Source organism: Macaca mulatta, chromosome 14, assembly GCF_049350105.2.
Source record: "Macaca mulatta isolate MMU2019108-1 chromosome 14, T2T-MMU8v2.0, whole genome shotgun sequence".
Lineage (NCBI taxonomy): Eukaryota > Metazoa > Chordata > Mammalia > Primates > Cercopithecidae > Macaca > Macaca mulatta.
In genome coordinates, this window is record NC_133419.1 from 75,232,786 (window position 1) to 75,253,515 (window position 20,730).

The 20,730-nt window shown below is 44.4% G+C and overlaps 2 protein-coding genes across 29 annotated transcripts in view; one reads left to right on the forward strand and one right to left on the reverse strand.

The window, feature by feature from the left end:
- The window catches only part of RNF169 (ring finger protein 169), a 96,648-nt gene extending 86,663 nt beyond the window's left edge, over positions 1 to 9,985 (forward strand). The window contains exons 5-6 of the mRNA XM_015115210.3: positions 2,226 to 2,325; positions 3,092 to 9,985. Coding sequence (XP_014970696.2) covers positions 2,226 to 2,325; positions 3,092 to 4,279 — 1,288 coding nt within the window. The 3' untranslated portion in view covers positions 4,280 to 9,985. The remainder of the gene's footprint in view (positions 1 to 2,225; positions 2,326 to 3,091) is intronic.
- A 551-nt stretch (positions 9,986 to 10,536) lies between these two features.
- Positions 10,537 to 20,730, reverse strand: part of XRRA1 (X-ray radiation resistance associated 1) — a 103,984-nt gene continuing 93,790 nt past the window's right edge. For 8 of the 28 annotated variants that reach the window (XM_077963814.1, XM_077963813.1, XM_077963801.1 and 5 more), the window contains 7 exons: positions 19,508 to 19,601; positions 18,642 to 18,757; positions 15,668 to 16,015; positions 12,633 to 12,831; positions 11,734 to 11,849; positions 11,420 to 11,525; positions 10,537 to 11,024 (listed from right to left, as the gene is read on the reverse strand). In XM_077963814.1, the coding sequence (XP_077819940.1) occupies positions 10,771 to 11,024; positions 11,420 to 11,525; positions 11,734 to 11,849; positions 12,633 to 12,831; positions 15,668 to 16,015; positions 18,642 to 18,757; positions 19,508 to 19,601 (1,233 nt within the window). In that variant the 3' untranslated portion in view covers positions 10,537 to 10,770. The remainder of the gene's footprint in view (positions 11,025 to 11,419; positions 11,526 to 11,733; positions 11,850 to 12,632; positions 12,832 to 15,667; positions 16,016 to 18,641; positions 18,758 to 19,507; positions 19,602 to 20,730) is intronic. The other 20 variants (XM_077963815.1, XM_077963823.1, XM_077963822.1 and 17 more) reach the window with 6 other exon arrangements.

A 20,730-nucleotide genomic window follows, 5' to 3' on the forward strand; every position in this document is an offset into this window, starting at 1 on the left:
TTGACTGTTTTACACCTGACAAAATGGATTTATAGCCTGTTTTTAAAAATTATATTAAGCTATGTCTTAATTATGTAATATTTGGAACTTAAGGTCTAGATCCAGCCTCAGTTTGAATACCTCTAATGGCATGGAGCTCAGTGTCTTCCCAGGCAACTATCAGTGAACTGCTCTATTAAAAGTTACAAAGGTCTTTCTCAGGTTGATCAGAAAATCTTTTCCTCTTGGTGTCTGCTTGTTTCACCAATGGAATCACACCAAGCAATTGATATATTTGAAGTAACAATGCTGTCTCTCTCAATTTTATATCCCTTTCTTCTAACCCAAGGTATATATTATTTACCACAGCATTTTAATCTGCCATACAGTATGCTTCTGGGTGGCTTACACCACTGACAGTTCCTGTGACTTCTAGAAATGCAAATGAATATCAATATTTTTTAAAGTAAACTACCAATCAAACTGACTTTTACACAGCTGCTTTTGTAGGGGGATGTTGAAATTTTCTACCTGCTCCAAAATGTATTTCCCACTAGATAGTACAACTTTCACATCTTTCATTTGGGTTAAATGTTGAATTTCTTGGTACAGTGCAAGCATGTGATACAGGCTGGCCACCGCTTTCTCCTGTTAACACTATGTGGCCATAAGACATAGGATGGGAGGGTTTTGAATGGGAGGAATAACACAGAAACACTGGAATAGAAGCCCTTATGAGTGGGTAGGACATGCTACCCACTCTACCTACTAGAGATGTAGGGAGAAGAGAGGCACCTTGGGAAGATACCTTACCTCCTTTTCAAGTTTTCTTCGAGCTAATACTGGCATAGTAAAACTCTGAAAACAAGTCTTTTGCTACAAAAGAGTAGATATGATGCATTCCATTCCAAAGCTAAATCAAATCATTTGAAGAAATAATTTCTGTTTGAGATCATCTGCATAACTATGTGTCCATCTTGACTTATGGCAAATTTGTGTTTATCCTTTGAAATGAACATGCTACAGGAAGACATTTCCAACCCAGATCTCACTTCATCCCAGGTTATGAAGAACTCTCTCTCTGTTACGCCATTTCTGCTTCCTATGCATACTTTTTTTGTTGTTGTGCCCTTTCACTGTATTGTATTTATTTATTTGCCCACTGGACTCTAATTCCTTGAAGACCTAGACTGTGTCTTATTCTTCTCTGTATTCTCAGTGCATGGATAGTGGCCATCAGTGTCTGGCATACATATAGTAAGTATATGATACATGCTTGGTGAACAGACATATATTCCTGTTGGAAGGAATGGAAACAAAGGCAAGTGAGAAATTAAGTGTCCCTACTTGTTTCTGGGGCAGGTGACAGTCATCTGCATATAATTCTAACATAGATTTACATATGATCCTGGGACAACTGTTAATAGATATCCACATACAAAAGGATAAAGTTGGACTCCAACTTCACACCATTTTGAGTTACAAAATTTAACTCAAAATGGACCAAAGACCTAAACTTAAGAGTCAAAATGATAAAACTCTTAGAAGAAAACACTTGGGAAGTTTAGTTGCATACTAACTGCTGTCTTATGGCACTTACTATGCTATAGTGTAGTGGACTTCAGTATATAATCCAAGTACTGTGGAGTTTGGTTTGGGTTATAAACTCATTGTCATAAAGACAAAAATCATGTGTTCTTTAAACCTCTGAAATCACTAGGATTTAGGCCTTTGAAAGCTCAAATGTAATGGATTAAAGGAGAGACTACATTTAATTTTGACTCTGTACATAAAGATCTAATGCACTGCTGTGCATTTTTGTAAGAACTTCAATATTTGTTTTGTGCTTGATTTAGATTGAAGAGAGGTTTGGGTCAATAAAAAGAAAAATCTGTTGCTTGTAAAGGTGATTTAACATTGTATCCACACTATTAAGGATAGTGAAGTATCTCTACATCTCTCTAAGCATGTTCAAAAGAGCCACTGGTTCTGCCTCCTTTTGGCAGGGTCTAGTTTGGAAACAAAACCTTGAACCAAATAGTGCTCCTCTCCGGAGCACTCTCTTTGTGCAGAGTTTCTTCTCAGAATGTATTTTGTTAATAAATTAACTCATTCCTATTGTAGCTGCCCAAGGGAATTCTTTCTTGGTTAGTGGCTTAGAAAGCAAAAAGATACTGTCATCCTTTTTCCTTACCTAGTAAATAGACTAATTTTGACTACTTGTTTTTTATTTATTCTTTTTTTAGGAAGCTGAACTCCAAGGTGGAAAGGAGTCAGAGCTGTAGTGACACAGCCCAGGAAAGAGCGAAGAGCAGACTCAGAGCAGCTCCAGGCAACAAAGCCAAGGTACACCTCAGCCACAGACCTCCGGGGCTTGCGAGGCCTGCCTCATCACCCCCTCTGCACACAGTCACGAAATAAACTATTCCAGAAGAGAAGCAGAGTGAGCTCAGGCATACTAGTTATGCTGGAGAAGTCCACAAACAGATGTGAAGGAAGAAAGTTTGAATTAGTAGCCCGATGGGTAGAATAAGGTCTAATAGAGAATCCCCCCTTCTTTTTTTTTTAAGAGACAGAGTCTCACTCTGTCACCTAGGCTGGTGTGCAGTGGTGCAACCATAGCTCACTGCAGCCTCGGACTCCTGGGCTCAAGTAGCCTTTCTCACCTCAGCCTCCCAAGTAGCTGGGACTGCAGGCACATGCCACTACACCTGGGTAATTTTTTAATTTTTTGTAGAGATGAGATCTTGCTATGTTGTCCAGGCTGGTCTCAAAGTGATACACCTGCCTCAGCTTCCCAAAATGATGGGATTACAGCACTTTGGGAGGTATGAGCCACCATGCCTGGACAAGAAACCTTTTTTAAAGCTTTAGATAAGTTTTTTTTCCCCCTACATATTTTCAGTCTTATTAATTGTTTGAAGTATATAGGATTTTCTGCTAAATGGTATGCTTTCTAAGTTAGGGATTTTCTCCCTTTCTTGGGCTCACGTTACCCTTCATCCCTTTTCTTGTCCTCCCCTTCCCTGTCGCTCCACCATCATAAAGGAATGATGAAGGAAAATGTGTATGTATGTGTGTATGAATGCATAATGTTTTTAATCTCTTTCAGGTCACAACTATGACTCCAGCCTCCAACCCCATCATTGGTGTCCTCTTGTCAACTCAAAACAACCGCTGCCTCTCAGCCCCTGACTTAACCATCGAAAAGCGTCTACCCTTCAGCTCCCTTTCATCCTTGGCTTCCCTGCATAAGCCAGAGCGTTCTATCAGCCCTGAGAGCAATGACAGCATCTCCGAAGAACTAAACCATTTCAAGCCCATTGTCTGCTCACCATGTACCCCTCCCAAAAGACTCCCTGATGGCCGTGTGCTAAGTCCCCTCATCATCAAATCAACTCCACGCAACCTAAACAGAAGTCTGCAGAAGCAGACTTCTTATGAGGCCAGTCCACGGATCCTCAAAAAGTGGGAACAGATCTTTCAGGAGCGACAGATCAAAAAGACCCTGTCAAAAGCCACTCTTACCTCTCTGGCTCCTGAAATGGGGGAAGACTTACTAGGCTCTGAAGGTATCCATTCTAGCAAGGAGAAGCCACTTGTGGCTGTAAATACAAGATTGTCCAGTGGGCAGGTTCTTCTCTCTGAGTATACTGGACCCATCTCTGCTGATCTTGATTATTTCCCCTCTGTTAGCCAAACAAAAGCAGAACAGGACAGTGATAACAAAAGTAACATTGAGATCCCACTGGAAACCTGCTGTTCCTCAGAACTCAAAGTGGGAGGCAGTGGGACTTCTTTGGAGAGGGAGCAGTTTGAGGGCTCAGGGTCAACTCCAGATGCCAAGTTAGACAAAACCTGTATAAGCAGAGCCATGAAAATCACCACAGTTAATTCAGTGCTACCCCAAAACAGTGTTTTGGGTGGAGTCCTCAAAACAAAGAAACAATTGAAGACATTAAATCATTTTGATCTGACTAATGGTGTTCTAGTCGAGAGCCTAAGTGAAGAGCCACTTCCTCCTTTGCGTCGAGGCCGGAAAAGACACTGTAAGACCAAGCACTTGGAACAAAATGGCTCCCTTAAAAAACTGCGACAAACCAGTGGTGAGGTGGGTCTGGCCCCAACAGACCCAGTCCTGCGAGAGATGGAGCAGAAACTTCAGCAAGAGGAAGAGGACCGACAGTTGGCTCTGCAGTTGCAGCGCATGTTTGACAACGAGAGGCGGACTGTGAGCCGGCGAAAAGGAAGTGTGGATCAGTATCTCCTACGGTCCAGCAACATGGCCGGGGCCAAGTAGCACCTAACGAACAGTGTTACCTAGGTTTAAAAGGTCTTCGGCCTTGATCATTTATCCTGAAGAGCTGAGTGTTCTCACTTTGGTTTTATTTTAATGGCAAAACACTGTCTAACATGGTTCTGAGAGGTTCCAGGGCCTTTGTAGTCAATATCCAAGGGAGCAGATTTCCGTTTCTCTGTGACCCAGGCCAGAAGCCTAAGTGACCCATCCCTAAGGGCTTCTGGGCCAAACCTGGCAGCACCCACTGGGAATGAGATTTGGAACAGCCTCATTCAGGAACATAATGGCCACAGTTAGTAATGGTAAAGAGGGGATACCGTCTTAAACTGATAGACTTCCTGACTTCTTTCAGCAGGGTATTGTTTTAAATCAGCCTTGCAGATAAAAATTAATTACATCTTTTTCAAAGAAGTGAACAGTTCCTTGGCAGATCCAAAATGATAATGGTTATGGTCCTCTTTCTGCCGCCCCTTGCCAAAAAATAAATACTATCTATATCAGTTAAGCTTATGCCTTTACAAAAGTTAATTTACATTCTCTGTTTAAAAAAATAACATTTAGTGAATGCTATATAGTTGACAGAACACATTTACAGACATTATTTAATTTAGTGTTTCCAAGAGACCTCTCATGTAACTGGCATTAGCCCCATTTTTAGATCATGAAACTGCAGCGCAGATGTTCCGGTTCTCTCAGCTACTGAGAGGCATAACCCATGGGTTTTCTAAAGGTTTCCCAAATAGATTATGACCTAAGGGTGTGCCAGGGGAGCCTAGGGGAAGCTAGACTGGGCATTGAACACTGATAGTGCAAAATCCACATGCAAACAAGATCAACAGGGTAGATAAACATATACTGTGCATTATCCCCATCCCCCACAGTTTACAGCCTTCTGCTTTTCTGGGGGTTTCAGCCTATGAGACAAACTATAATCAGGCTTAATTATTACTTTTCACATGGCCAAGGGTTATCTGCAATGTTGATCTAAAATCCGAAAAATTTGCCCTGAAGTCAGGCAAAGAACAATACTGAAACTCCATACTATGGAAACAAGGTATCTAGCTGGATGCAGCTGGTAAATTCAGTCCCATGGACCTTTGGGGGTTTATTTTCCTTAGCAGCTGACACCATGTGTCTTTTGCATCCCTGGTGGTGCTTGGTGCTTCTGCCCATCTGGGCTCATTGAGAATAGGGATCAAGGTATGATTTTAGGGAATTTCTGATGGGCTGGCATTCCCCATGTATGTATAAGTTGTTACTATAAAGTCATGTGACTGGCATTTTAACAGACTTTCCAGAGCTTATATATCCCAATATATGTTGTCTCCTTTGAGTAGCCCCAGCAGGATACTGCTTAGTTTTTCCAATGCCATTGGTGAAAGCATTTCTGGAACTGTTTTCAAAGACTAGAAACACTGACTCCCAAAATGCTAGAACTGGAAGGGACCTTAATGGTTATCTATTCCAGCCTACTCCTAAGGTCCTCCTCAGCTTCTAGACCTAGAAGCCAAAGCCCAGAACAGTGACCCATTGATTAAGTCAGATAGTATAACTCCTTTTAAGTGTTCGCAGATTTGCCTTCTTTTTCTTAGGGCAAATCTTCAGTGTTTTGTGGTGGTTTGTGGTTAGGAGAGAGAATTTAAAGTCTGAGACTAGTCGGCAGCTATTTGAAGCCTCTGGGAAAGAAGGTGGCTTATCAAGTGGGTTTGCAGTAATAAATGGAGTGCTGCTGTAAAGCAGTCAGAGCCATTTTCTTGTGCAGCTCATAGTTCCCAAACAGTTCCCAAAGAGAAGTTCCAGAGATGTCTTAAACATTGTGGTCATCATTGAGATAGGTAAAATCTCTTTGATGACTACTTCGGTGGGGAACATCACTCACCTGAATGTATGTATTCTGTGTTCTGTGTGGGTGTGTGCACATGTGCAGATGTATGTTTTAAAAACATATGTCAATCTCATGATTTTATAGTCACACCACTTCAGTTTTAGGCCCTACCAACAACTTATGTTCTCCAAGGGCTGCTGGAGGGCGTGTTTGTGCCCAAAACAGAAGAGCTGGCTGTGGTTTACAGAAGACAGGGAGGGTGACCTTACCATAAATGCCCTTAGAGGAAACTTACCAGTTAACTGCCATTTCACGCATTTCCTTTTTGATCTTAGTAAATATTATTGGAAGGCAAGTCTTGTTGGTAGGAGCAAAAACACTTATTTTTCCACTTGCCATCTTTTTCTATATCTCCAGTAATTCGAAAAACACTTTTCAGTTGGAATTGATTTTTGTCTTTGGTAAAAAGAAATATTTTTAATAGATAAAAGATATATATTTTAAATATTTCCCCAAATTAATACTTTCATTTTAAGAATTGCATAGCGGTTGAAACAAGTGCAGAGTGAAGAACAAATTCTTGTTAAGCAAATATTCCAAACACTAGGTCCAGCTTACTGCCTTCCCGCCTTGTACCTACAGTGATGCCTAGGATGATATTGGCAGTTGTTTTCTGAACTTCCTGCTGAGCAACAGTCCTTCAAATATAGGTAGAGTGGTCTAGGTTAAGGAGGGCAGAGGCTTGATCTTTAATCAGGTTGGCTTTGGAGAAAGGAAAAACCACTAAGATAATCTATCTGTATTTTAAGATGTTTCCCATCCTTAGTAACTAAAACCTGAATGCTTTTTCTTTCTGAAAACTCTCCCTCTCTCCTTCCATGATTGTGAAGTTGGTTACAAGTCGATATGTTAATATGGATTATTTGGGGGAAACGAAAAGGACAAAGAAGGAAACAGAACGATGGGAGGGTTTGTGAGATAGAATAAGAGGTGCAGGATTTCACAAATTCCTCACAAATCATTGAAGTTGACCACACAAATTACCCATGTCTTACTCTGTTCCTTGTACATATGCAGTCTGTGGGTTTTTTTCTTATTAAAGGGGAAGGTATGAGAGGTGGGAGGGTGAAGGTCAGTCTGAGGGGAAATCCAAGAAATGTGGTGCCCTCAGAAGGGGGCTGTCAGCTCCTTTCCATAGAGAGGGAAACATACTTTGAGAAAATGTTCTTGACCTGTTGATTGTATGTGCTGGAAGAAGTCATCTGGGCCGGTTGGGTTGGTAGCAAATCAGGGGACTATGTATCCAGCTCCTGGCCCCTTTCATATAATTGCCTCTGTTTTAAAAAGGTTAAGTCTTGTTGGGTGAGGCTTGCCGGGAAAACTCCTAAGTGGCTTCACTTATTTTTTAAATTTTAATTTAATTTTTAAATTTTTGCTTGAAAGAAGCACTGGTAGTAAGTGTTTTATTTTTTGTTCATTTTCCCTAAAGGAAAAATGTCCTTAAGAGATTAAAGCTCTTAATTGATTACTGTCTGGTTACAAACTGGCAAACTGACTAAAATGGGAAGCTGCCACCGTGCCTGACTCATGCAGCTGATGACCGAAGGCTATTCATCCTTTCTTTTCTATTTGACAGACATTTACTGAGCTTCAGACTTGTGCCAGCCCTGAGCTGGACTGTGGAGATAAAGTAGTTCTTGCTCTTGAGGAGCTCGATGTCTAATGGAATGCATTTGAATGTATGTGTGGCTGGGGAGTTTATTTATGGTCTTAGGAAAGCCATTTCTGGTCCCATTTAGGATACTGCCCAGCACCCAGCAGGCTGCATTCTACATTTTAGAGACCCCATCGGTAGTTGTGAATTTGCACCATTGCTTTTCTTTTACTAAGTCATGTTATGGAAGGAGAATGAATTTTCTCTTCTAGTAATTACAGGACATTAACATCTCTTCAGATGCTGCTTTTAGCTTAAGCTCCAAGAAATGAGGTGGGTTGTGGATCACTGACATGGTCAGGGGAGGCCCACACCTCAATTTAGTAACCTCCTAATCTCTCCCCCAACCTGGTCTCTCCTCAGAGCTGGCAGCAACTTGGGATTCCTTTCCTTTTTCCTGCCTAACTTTTCATTGAAATGTCTAGTAGGAGAATGGGAAAAGAGAAGAATCAAAGGCTGGGTCACGGTCATAGAATGTTATAGCTGGAATGGGCATGGAAATCATCCAGGTTAAATTTCTTCTCTGCCCCCCACCCCCACCCCCCCCCTTTTTTTTTTAACCAAACGAGGAACTTGCGATCCAGTGCCCTATTTTATAGTGTAGTTTTCTAGGGTCTGAATAAATAATCATTAAAGTTTGACACACACAGACATACACACCAATGATGGGGATACCCCCAAATGATTTAGGAGGCTATTTTACTAGCTTTTTCTTCCTGATATTTTCAGTTAAATATACCTATAGACCCTGAATACATGCTCAGGTAGAGAAAGTCTCCATAGTATAAGTAAGTAATATGAATGTGGAATCTTGGAGAGTGATGTATTTTGATCGGAATAATTTTAATTTAATGATTTTAATTAAGAATTAAAAGCCAGCTAGCCAAATTTTCTTTAAAAACTGGAAACTCACTCTGGTCTTAAATTGTTCTCAGCCACCCTTTTCCTCATCAACCCATAGAGTGGTCTTTTGAACTGGTATCTAAACATAGCTGGTTATGAATTCTCAAAGAGAAAGCAGGTCTGGGGCAGGGTGGTCGTGGGGCAGATTCTAGGGAAAGTGTTGAAGAGATTTTTCTTCTGAAGATGATCTAGGAAATGCATCTTTATACATGACTTATCCGCTGTAGCTTTCGGAAGAAGATCATAGAAAAGAGACTAAGATATATGCAAGGGTCACCAGTTTAGAGATTAGTCAAATTAGATGAAGGAAAAAGTGCCAAGACTGGATGTGCAGATTATTCTATGTATTACCAGTATTTTTTTCCTCCTAAGAAAAAAATTTACTCTCTCCTTTGTGAGTAAATGCCTCCGTAATGCCTTTTGAGTAAGGTGGCAACTTTTAGCCATCATCTTGTGAGAGGCAACCTCAAACTCTGAGCAGACTCCTCTCCCTTTCTGGTGTCTTAAGAACTAGTTTGAAGCCAAGGCAAAGCAAGGTTTGTTTATCTTCCTTTCCTGTCATTTAATATAAGGTAAAACAGGCAATGAACTCACTCTTCAAATACCATAGTTCAAGAGTAGCTGTTGGCCCTGGTTCCAGATTAATATAGCAGCAGGCAGATTGCCCCTTGTTGGGGCCACCACCCTCCAAAGCTGTGCCACCAATGAGAGCAGGGGTTCTTCCTCATTGGGTTCAAGTTTGCATCAAACATGGTATTACCAACGCTGAGCCTCCAGCAGAGCACTTAAAAGTCCTAGTGAAAGAATAGATACTATGCAAGGGAAAAAAATTTAAATGCCAACAAATAGTTGTTGTTGTTGTTGTTGTTTTTTGAGCCTGATATACTGTTTACTCTCAACTCTTTGTACAAATATTATTGTCCTAAGGGCCTTTTCCCCTCCTGCCTAGAAAATAGGTTGTGTGTTGGTTTTATTCAACCTGCTGTCTGCTTTAGGATTGGAGAAGGTACCTGGATCCTTGTGGACTGCCACTGCTGGCTGCCTCCTCTCCAACTCATCAGAAGAACATTTTGACAAAGACAGAGGACTTGGACCAGGGCATGCCCTGTTGGGGATGCTTCTGTCAGCAAGGACATGGCATGGAATCAAGTGGGCTGATGTGTTGTTATTTAAACAGTACCAAAGCGCATTCTTCAATGTATGTTTGCCTGCTTGAGGTGAGGCCCAAGTTGAGAATACAGTAAAGAAAACTCATGAAAGTGGATGTTCTGTTTCTAGTCAGAGTCTTGTCTCTGGAGAACAATCTCAGACAAAAACATGGGTTAAGCTTAAGCTGTGTGTGGATTGTTGGTGCTGTATGTGCTCTGGGAAATGCCCTATGTTGAATGTCTTGCTTTGGTATTCAGAACGGCGGTAAAGATTAGGAGCAGGGATGGGGTTTCCATGGTATACAACTGTGTCTTTTGGCATAAGTTACCTCCAGTTTACAGTTTGCTCCAATTTACTGTCATGTTCACATTCAACTATTCATGTTCCTAATGAAGGAACCAAGAAAGAGTGTGAGTAAAGAATGAATATACAGGATGACACTGTCCCTGCACATTAGGGTTGTACTCAAAAGATCTGGTTTCTAAAAATACCCTTTTTGGAGCCATTGTTCAGGAATTTGTTAAGATCCCCCTGGTGTCAGTTTCTTGTACAACAGAAAACAAATGTATCCCTGTTGCATCTGAACTGGAAAACCATTTTTAGAGGGAAGTGTGACAGTGCTGCTGTGGCCTGGGTTCCAAGAAAGAATGCATGTGGCACCCAGTCTATTGCCCTGTGCACCCACTCTTTATTGCTGCTGGGCCAGGCACCCCGTCATGCCTGGCCCAAGAAGGGGAGATCCTAACAAGGGGAGGCCACCTTGTGGCCAGCAAGTGGGGCCCAGCTGAGCTCTGAGGCCTGTGGCCGGCTGGTCAACCTCGAGGTGCGGTCCAGGGCACAGAGCCCTTAGGGAGAGCTGAGGCACAGGCTGGATGATGCGCACAGCCCCCATGCACAGCCCTAGCCTTGTGAGTCACTGGCTGTGGGCTCCTGGCAGAACTCATCCATGAACTCGAGGAAGCGGCCGAACTTGGGCTGACTCTCACTCAGCGCTGGGCAGGCTGGGGGAAGCGGGGTGGTCCCGAACACTGTCCGCAGAGAGCCACTCACCAGCTGCCGGTAACGTGCTTGGAACTCCTTCAACAGCCTCTTGGCCTCCAGGTACTGCTTGTGGTTCACCAGCCGCCGTTCTGTCCGCCGGTGCAGGACAGCACCTGCAGGAAAAGAAGCCAGGAGAGGCACCAAGCTCACCCTGGTTCCCACCCAGCCGGAAGCAAGAGGATTGGGTCCAGAGACCCTTGGAAAGTGGGATGGCATGACAGGAGGATGCTAAGGGACTGAAAATGGCCTTTCCGGCTTGGGGCAGTAGGAAGTCAGTGGTATGCCCTCTTGACTCTATCTTAAGCTCTGGTTCAAGACCTTAACATGCTATGTGATTTTAGGCAACTCCAGGCCTCATGCTGGCTCTCCTTCTCCATCTACATACAGAGACTGATGTAGGTAGTTGCTCTCTAGGGGCCTTTCCTGCACTGACACAAGCCCTTTCTTTGCCTTTAGTCAGCAGGAGTGAACTGGATCTGGGATCCTGGCAGCTGTGGCAGAGCCATACCTAGTGGAGCCTCTGTAATGTTCCGGGGATCCCGCAAGCGAATGAAGATGTCATCCAGCAGTTGGGTTCTAGTCTTCCTTGGGGGTGGAATCGGGATCCTCTGGGCCTGGCAGAAGGTCATGGAGGAGGGTGTTATCCCAGGTTTATGCACAGACTTTCCTAGCCTAACTTCATATAGTCACAGCAACAGGCTGAGGAGCATCTGGGGGTGCTGGGAAAGCATGGCCCTCAGAGGGTCCCAAGGTGACAGCCACATCTGTACCTGAGGGAGTTACTCAGGGGCCATTTACACACTCAATGAGCTGGATGTTTACCCGTTTCTCTTTGGGAACATAGGGTTTCTGAAGAGTATCCAGCTTGGGCTTGGAGGAGTGGCACAGGAGTGGGTGCTTCAGCATGTGTTGTAGGGCCTGTGCATTCTTCTGGATTCCTAGGGCAAGAAGGCGACTGAGTCAAGGCACTGCCCGTCCGCCCAGATGCCTCCCCTGATTGCTTCATTCCTCAGTCTCACAGCAGCTCTAGGTAAAAGGATTTGAGAGTCCCCAAAAGAAAACACTGCTCCCAGGTTTCTTCCAGGTCTGTTCCAGTGCCTGAAGGTCCATCATTCTTCAGTGAGTATTTGTCCCATATTATAATGGAAAAATAGCACAGATTGTAATGGGACGATCGTATTGGAGTGGGGGAAAAGGCTGGCTCCAGTGCAACCCCGTTAACCTCAGGGGGTTATATCGCAGGGGCTGATATCCAGAACAGTCCAGCTGAATGCCAGTTGCTTTGGAAGTACAGATTAACACAGAGATGACGCTGCCTCCTTTGCCTCCAACCAGATAGGAAGGATTTCGGACGTTCAGTTTGGGAACTTAACCTGGGCTGGGAAAAGCTCAAGAATCTGGCCAGTCTGGGTGTTCATTCATCAAACTTTTCCTGAGGAGAGACATCATCATCCAGAACAGCTAGGCTGAGACCGACTACAATCTGTGAATAAACTGTGGTTCCCTGTAAGCCAGTGAAGGCCCAAGCCAGGACAGGGGTCCCAATATGTGGGGCTTCAAACAAAGGACACCCTAAAAGGAGCCCTTTGACAGGTATTTAGACAGAGGACAGCACCCTAGTTGGGAAAAGACAGCTTGGTGCCAGCCTTGGCTTGACCCTGACTTGCTCTGGGCTGTGGAGATGGCCTCTTGCCCTGGAGCAAGGATATGCCCTCACATACCCTTTGGCTCAATGAAGGCTGGATCAGGCTTGGCTGTCAGCAGTTCTTCATAGCCGTGGTACTTGCTGGGAAGGGAGGCAGTTGTGAGCTTCCTCCGAGTCACTTTCACCTCTCTGGGTGCTGTTGGTGGTTTCTTTTGGTCTTTCTCCTTCAACTCTAAATCATCCTTATGGATGATGGAGGAAGGCAGTTCACTCACCTGTGCCCAGGAAGAAAACACATTCATTTGTCATTCATTCATTCATTCATTCATTCATTCATTCACTCATTCCATGAACATTCAGAGCATCATCTCTGTGCTGGGCCCTGTTAAGGGCAAGGGTAAGACCAAGACTGGGATGGAAGGAGGCAGACATAAAAATAGACAGTTAATAAATGCTTTAACAGAGGGAATACAGTGGTTTTGGGTGATCCCAGAGGAAGCCCCAACCTAGCCAAGAAGCTCCCTTGGAAGAATGCCTTAGCCTGAGCTAAGTCTTAAAGAGCCAGGAGAGCCATCCCTACGGAGCAATGGGGAGAGGTGTAGACTGCAAGTGATGAGAAAGAATGATTGTTTCAGACAAGGAACAGCATGAGCAAAGGTGCAGAAGTAAGAAACATCAAGGTTCATTTTGGGGGAACTAAAGATTGGTACAGTTAAGTAAAATGTGGAGAGACAGGCAACTGCAGTGGTAAGCAGGACCCAGATCAGTAAGGACCACTATATGCCAAGCTGAGGGTGTGCTTTATTTTGTACTTTATCCTCACTCTCATGGCAAACCATGGAGGATTTTAGCCTATCCTAATGGCTTTATAAGAAATCTGTATGTCATGTAGGGATGTAGTTATTTATTAAAATGACTCAGCAGGTGGGGTAGCACATGCCTGTAGTCCTAGCTACTCAGGAGGCTGAGGTGGGAGGACTGCTTGAGCTCGGAAGCTCTGGGCTGTAGTGCATTATGCTCCTCGAGTGTCCACACTATGTTTGGCATCAATATGGTGACCTCCCAGGAGTGGGAGACCACCAAGTTGCCTAAGGAGAGATGAACTTGCCTAGGTAGGAAATGGAGCAGGTCAAAACTCACATCCTGATCAGTAGTGGGATAGTGCCTGTGAACAGCCATTGCACTACAGCCTGGGCAACACAGTGAGACCTATCATGTATATACGTGTGTGTGTATTTGTGAATATACGTGTATATATACACACGTATGTGTATACAATATATATGACCTATAACAAACAAAAAAGCTGAATTAGCAATTTTTAAACTTCCCACAAAGAAAAGCTAAGGACCAGATGGTTTCACTGGTGAATTCTACCAAACATTTAAAAAAGAATTCTTCCAAAAATTAAAAGAGGCTTGTTATCTGAGGTTAGTATTAACCTGAAATCCAAACTAGGGAAAGACATTATAAGAAAGGAAAAATACAAAGCAGTATCACTTATGAATATAAATGCAAACGTTCTCAAAAAATATTAGCAAACTGAATTCCACAAGTAAAGGGGATTATATACTATGACCAAGTGAGATTTATCCTAGGAATGAAAGGTTGGTTTAACATCTGGAAATCAATTAATGTAATATATCAATAAAGGAACAAAACCATATGATCATCTCAATAGACACAGGAAAAGCCCACTCTGTCATGATTAAAAAACACTCAAACTAGGAATACAAAGTAACTTCCTCAACCAGATAAAGAGCATCTATGGAAAACCTTCACCTAATATCATAATTAATGGTGAAAGACTGAATGCTTTCCCCTTAAGAACAGGCACAAGACAAGGAAGTCTGCTCTCACCACTTCTATTCATCATTGTATTAAAGGTTATAGCCAGGACAATTAGGTCAGAAAAAAAAAAAGATTTTTTTTTTTTTTTCTGAACAACATGGTGACTCATAATTGATTGCATGGCTTTGGCCGCTAGGAGGTCAGAATTGCATTTTGTCAAAACATCTTTATTATAATAGCAGCAGTGCATGATGTGCATGTTTGAGTGACAGAATTACTCTTGTACTACTACTTCCTTTCCTGTCCATATTTTCCATCTAACTCTCTCAAATTGTTTCTTTTAAAATGCTTATTTATATTCTGCATTGCTCCAAAAAGGTTCTGAGATAGTTCTTTAAGATACTTTTATACTGTATAAATTTATATGTCACTATAAGTCATCTGTGGAAAAAGAAATAGATGGATGGAGAGTTAGACCTCCATGAATGGATAGATGGACATCCGGGAAAGATCTGGCAGTGAGCAGATTGGAGGGGCAAGACTGGAGGCAGGGAGATCAGGGAGAAGGATGGTACAGTAATAAAGTTCAAGGGGGCCCTGCCAACTCTTCTAGCCTTACAGTACCCTTTGCCACATGCCACCCTTCTGCTGCACTGATACTAAACATTTGTGGTTTCTGAATGTACCATTTTAATTTTCTTCCTCTATCCTGTTTCATGCTGTTTCCTCTGTCCAGAATGCCCTTGCTGCTATATCTTCACCTTTAATTCCTACTTAGCCTGTAAATCTCAGCTCAGTTGAGCCTCTTCCAGGACGGCCTCCTGGGCTGGGGCACTGGCATCTCTCCTTCCTCCAGGCTCCCAGCCTCTGGGATTTCCTCAGTCTCAGCACTGATTGCATGAGCTGGTCTGTCTGTGTTCCCCATTATACTGAGAGCACCTCAAGGGCACGACCTGCATCTGATCTATCTATGTTCCCAGGATCCAGAGGCAACATCAAAAGTGAGGAGACCTGAAGTAGAGAGGTACAGGCAGCAGCAAACCCTTCTGAAAAACTAGTTGGAATCACATCCCAGTCAGACCACAGATCTTGTCTGTGCCACAGAAACATGACTTGTCCCCATGGGTGCCCCTATCAGTAGCCTCAGACCAGAGATCTTCCAGAAGAGGCTTGCAAGCTCCGCCAAGGGTGCTGACTTCTCATTTCCAGACCTGCCATGTGCTTGTTGCTCCCAGCTGTCCACAGCAGTCGAGCCTAAGGGCTGCAGAGGAACCTGTGGGAGCTAGTAACAAGTGGGCAGGGACAGCTGGATACAGGTACCTGGGTCAGGAAGATGGACTCTGTGCTCTTGGAGTCCTCATCTGATGGGTGCTCTGGGCTGAGACGGACAGCTGTGTCACTGAGGTGGGACAGGGTCTCTTCACTATGCACAGTGGAGTTGGAGCAGATGGGAGGCAGTGGCACGAAGGTCCGGCGAGACAGGGAAAGGCCTTCCAGACTCTCAGTGGGCATCTCTGACTCCACAAAAGTGCTTTTGGTAGTGGGCAGATCTTCAGCCAGCTCTGCCTCTGGCTCTAGCATATCCTTTGAGGGAGACTTGTTTGTGGTCACTTGTGGGTGATGGAGCACCAGAGGCTGCTTCGGCACCTTTGGGATTTCGGTTTTCACCTGTCATGGAGAAGGGCTGGAATGAATGTGCTTCCTAATCAGGAGTCTCTCCTCCTGGGCCTCACTAGCCTGAGGCCACTTGTATAGCAGCTGGAGTGCTGGGTACGGACTGACTGGGAGGTGGAAAGGGAAATCATACTTGTTGGGCATCTATGATGTGCCCCATGCATGATGTAAGTTGTTTTATTTCTACCTTGAAACTACCCAATGAATAATTATCCTCAATTTTATAGATGAGGAAACAGGCTTAGAGAGGTAAAATGACCTGTCCAAGTCCCAGAGTGATTCAGCAGTAATGCCTGGATGATGTAATTCCAGTCCTGGGCTCCAGGCTTCATGCTGCCTCCCTGACCATACGTCACTCTGGCCCTCAGGAGTCTCACTCGTCAGATGAGGGTTTAACATGGTGCCTATGGCTTTCCCCAGGGACTCCGAGGAGAGGGTGTTGGGGAATGGTCCTGTATTTTCTGGAAGATGGCAGCACCAGGCCCCTTTCAGGGTGCTGGTCCCTATACCTTATATAAAGATCCGAAAGATAGATCTCTCTGAAGGTTCAGGACCAAGAAAATAACTTCCTTAATTAGTAAAAGCCTGTGACCATTCTCCCCATCCTCCTCAGCTGCCAGGAGGTGTCCATGTGCCCAATTTACCTCAGCTAGGCTTAGTTTTTTCCCTCTCCCCCTTTACATAGTGGATTGTTTTCACTCTTTGTCAGAGGTATTTGGTTCACTTATATCTATACTTTTACTGAGAGATGTTAAGTTGCGTAGTGGAAAGATTCCAAGCACTGTAGTTAGAAAAATATGGGCTGGAATACAGGTCTATCCTTTGAGTTCCCATTTCCTCCTTGTGCCTCTCTCACAGAGTTCCACCAAATGAAATGGTGTGTGCAAATGTACCTAACGGACTAAGGAGGGCGAAGGATGACTTTTATAAAACATGTTACTTTAAAAAAAAAAATCTCCTTTTGGAAAATATGTAGAACCTCAGTGTTTAGACTTGAAGCCTGAGGGACCCAGAGTCTTTGTCTGAATCCATGCCACAAGGCACAGGGCATGAACACAGCACTGCACCTCAGCATCTAAAACACCAAGTGCCATCACTTGGCAGCTGGTGGGAAGGGACAGTTCCCCTTCCCTCTCATGGCTCTGTGAGAGAGATGTGCTGGAGGAAATGCTCTTTCTCTATCCCACAGCTACTTTCCCCACCCCTTTCCAAGGGAGGAATGGGTAACCTAACTGGCCAGAGGTTGAGTCACTGGGCCCTGCTTCAGTCGTGGGCTGGATCTGCTCGTCAATGAGACCAGGCTATTTTATCTTCTATTTGTGTCCTCACATCAAAGGGCTCACACAGCTTCTTGGTTACAGGCCTGCTCTGGCAGGTTCTCCATTTTCCTCCTGTCTGTCCATGCCTAGGTGTGAGGGGAGGGGCTGCAGCCCTTGTCCATGTAACCCCAGGGGTCTAATCTGCATTTCTAGCCCCATCTCTGTATGCACAATGGGGACATGCAGGCATCCCCAGCCTGACTCAGGACTAAGCCACAATCTCCAGTCCAAGATAGAGGGTATTTGCCTACATTAACAAAGCATTGATTTGTTTCTCATTTGGCCACTGGCATCTGTGTTTATTTAACTCATTTAGCTCAAAAGTTTGTCAGAACCTTTGATGGGAGGAGGTGTGAGGGGTCCCCTAGGACCCACACTAACTTTTAACAAGTCAGTTCACCTCTCTGAGTCTGTTGCTTCATCTGCTGTGAGAATTATGAGATAGCATATATGCAAGGGCTCCGCAGAGTCCTGGACATGGGGCTTCGTAAAGGAGAGAGAGGATTCTGCCCCTCCCCAGCTTGCTGATGGGAAATAATGGGGCAGATCCTTAAGAGGAGGTAACAGACAACAAGGAAGATGATGGAAACCTTGGAATTTCTATTTCTGACTTCAAATGCTTGTCCAGTCCTCTGAGGACGTCAGACAAGAGCCTGGCTGGACAGAGGCAGGCTGCAGAGGGGATGGCAAGGAAATACCTGTATTTAACTTTTGGGATCAGCAATGCTCAGCTCACCTTTTGGCTGTAGAAAGACTAAAGTTCAGGAGGGAGGAGCATTTCACAGAAATTTTTGAAATTCTTCAGATGAAAGAGGGATTTGACTTACTTTATGGCAAAGGAAGTAGACTTCTCTCAACATAAGGAAACACTTCCTTAAGATTCAGGCAGGAGATGTATTCCGGTCCTGGCTTAGCCATTTTTTTTTTTTTTTTTTTTTGTAGAGACAGGATCTCACCCAGGCTGGTCTCAAACTCCTGCCCTCAAGTGATCCTCTCGCCTTGGCCTCCAAAGTGCTGCAATTAGAGGCGTGAGCCACCACACCTGGCCCATAGCCATTCTCAATTACTGTAGGTGACTGTAACTTTCAATGGTAAGAGTTTTGGGAGTTTAAAATATATTTTCATATCTGTTGTTTTATCCAATGCTCTTCCCAAAGCAAGGAAAGGAGAAGGCAATGCTGAATCTAATGGAGAGATTCCAGGCACTGTGGAGTGAGCAGCTCTACAGCCAGGTTGGTTTACATCCATTATAATAGGCTGCACTCTTCCTGGGGGTGAGAGTCCTGCCTTGGAAGCCCTACCTTCCGTGATTCCTTCCGAGACATCAAAACATGATGCTTAGGCTTTACTGTCTTCCTTCGAATTAAGTGGATTCCCAGTCGCTCTTGGAGGAAGCTCTTCAGCAGAGGAGGGACCCCTGGTGCCATGATGGGAAAATAAGATTACTATTAGCTAAAATTTATACTGGGGCTTACTATGTGCCAGGCACTATTCAAACCGCTTTACATGTATTAATGAAACTTATTCTCAACCCTAGGGGTAGGTACCTCATTATTCCCATTCAATAGGCAAGGAAACTGAGGCACAGAGAGGCTAAGGAATTTGTCCAAGATAATAAAGCTACTGTGGAGTGAGGATCAGAACTTCACTGGTGTCACTCCAGGGCCCAGGACTCTAAAATGCCTCCAGCTCCTGTATCTTACACAGTTGCTCCACTGCTGACCACCCCATTCCTTGTGCTCTGGGAAGAGAGGCTCCTGCAGTTGGGGCTGCACCCCTCTGCAACTGGGAAGTGGGAAATGAGGTCATGACAGAACTGTTCCACAAAGCAGGGTGTGGTTCAAAAGAGCTCATACAGGATTTAGAGAATTCCATATTCCATTCCCAACTCAGACTCTTTCTTGCTGTGTGACCTTAGGCAGATCATGAACCTCCCTGCACCTCAGTTTCTACCACTGTCCGTGGGGACAATAATGCCTGCCTCACAGGGTTACTGTCAGGATGAGCTGGTACAGAGCTATTTCCTCTACTCCTCAATGTACCATGAACCTTGTCCACCCTGACACAGAGTAGATCCCAGGGCTTGCCATTGATGAGGTGGGGATGAGGGTGCCACACTGCTCCTTGGGCACTGGGTTGAGAGGGGGCAGGTTTGCGGGCACCATACCTCGTGTATGGGCCACCAGAGGGTTGTTATGAAAGACGAATTCGCAGAGAGATGGGAAGAGAGCTACTGGTAGGACAGCATCCTCTTTTGCGATCTGTAATGAATGCAAGAGAGACTCTCAGGTTGACACCACCCCTCACCTCTACCTAGGTATGTCTAGGCCCCTCACTGCAGGGCTACATGCTTGCTTGGATTGGGGGTGATATTGGGTAAGACATGCTGCTGTGGATGGGACTCGCTGCTGGGTGCTGCCTTGTCCCTACAATATCACCTACTCGTGCAGAGAGTGCCTTGCCCCTCTTGTCTGAAATTCCACCATCACTGTTGCGTGTTTAAGAGCTAAGAGTTTTTCCTCTCTTTTCCATGCTGGATATGTAGCCTATATCAAGTATTAGGGAAGCTGGTGGCAAAATAATAAGAACAAACATTTGTGGTAAGAACAAACAAACTCTTTATCTCATGAAGATTCTGGAAGGTTGACAGGGCATTGACTTTAACTTCAGGATACAATTTGACACTTCATCTTCCTCAACACAAACCTCTACACACTCCTGATGGCTCTTTCACTGAAGCCAGTCCTGGGCACTTCTCTGGGGATGGATAGGGGGAAAGGAGGACCCACACATCTAAGGGATAAGTAGAGCCAGTGTTAAGAGAGACCTCATGGCTGTCTGGGATACAGAGAATGCCCTGTGAAGCCAGCCTGCAAGTGGTGGCTTATTGGCCAAGCCAGCCTCTGAAGGGCAAAAAATATACAAGCTTTGTTGAGCAGACTGCCTGGAAAAGCTGGGGACCATCTTGGCGAGAGTATCTATTAGCAATGGAAAAGTATCAGGGACATCAGGATCGAAGGGACCAGGAGTCGGGCAGTGGCCTATCAGACCCCTGGACACACTGAAAGGTATTGGGCCAGATGTAGGACCCAATGAAGGTCGTAAAGTCCACGGGCTGGAAGAGGGAGGGCACTTCAGTTTAGCTTCCTCCGCAGCCTTACTGGATAGCACTAGATTTCCACTGAGCAACTAACTTCTCTTTCATTTTTATTCATTCAACCAACAAATATTTACTGAATACCTACCATGTGCCAAGCACTTAGTTGGGAATGAGCAAAACAGACACAATTTCTGCCCTCAGAGAGCACTGTCTAGTGGGAAACAAGCACTGCAGAGACAGTAACACAGGAGAATAGACTTACAATGTGGTGTCACAAGATAGGTGCATGA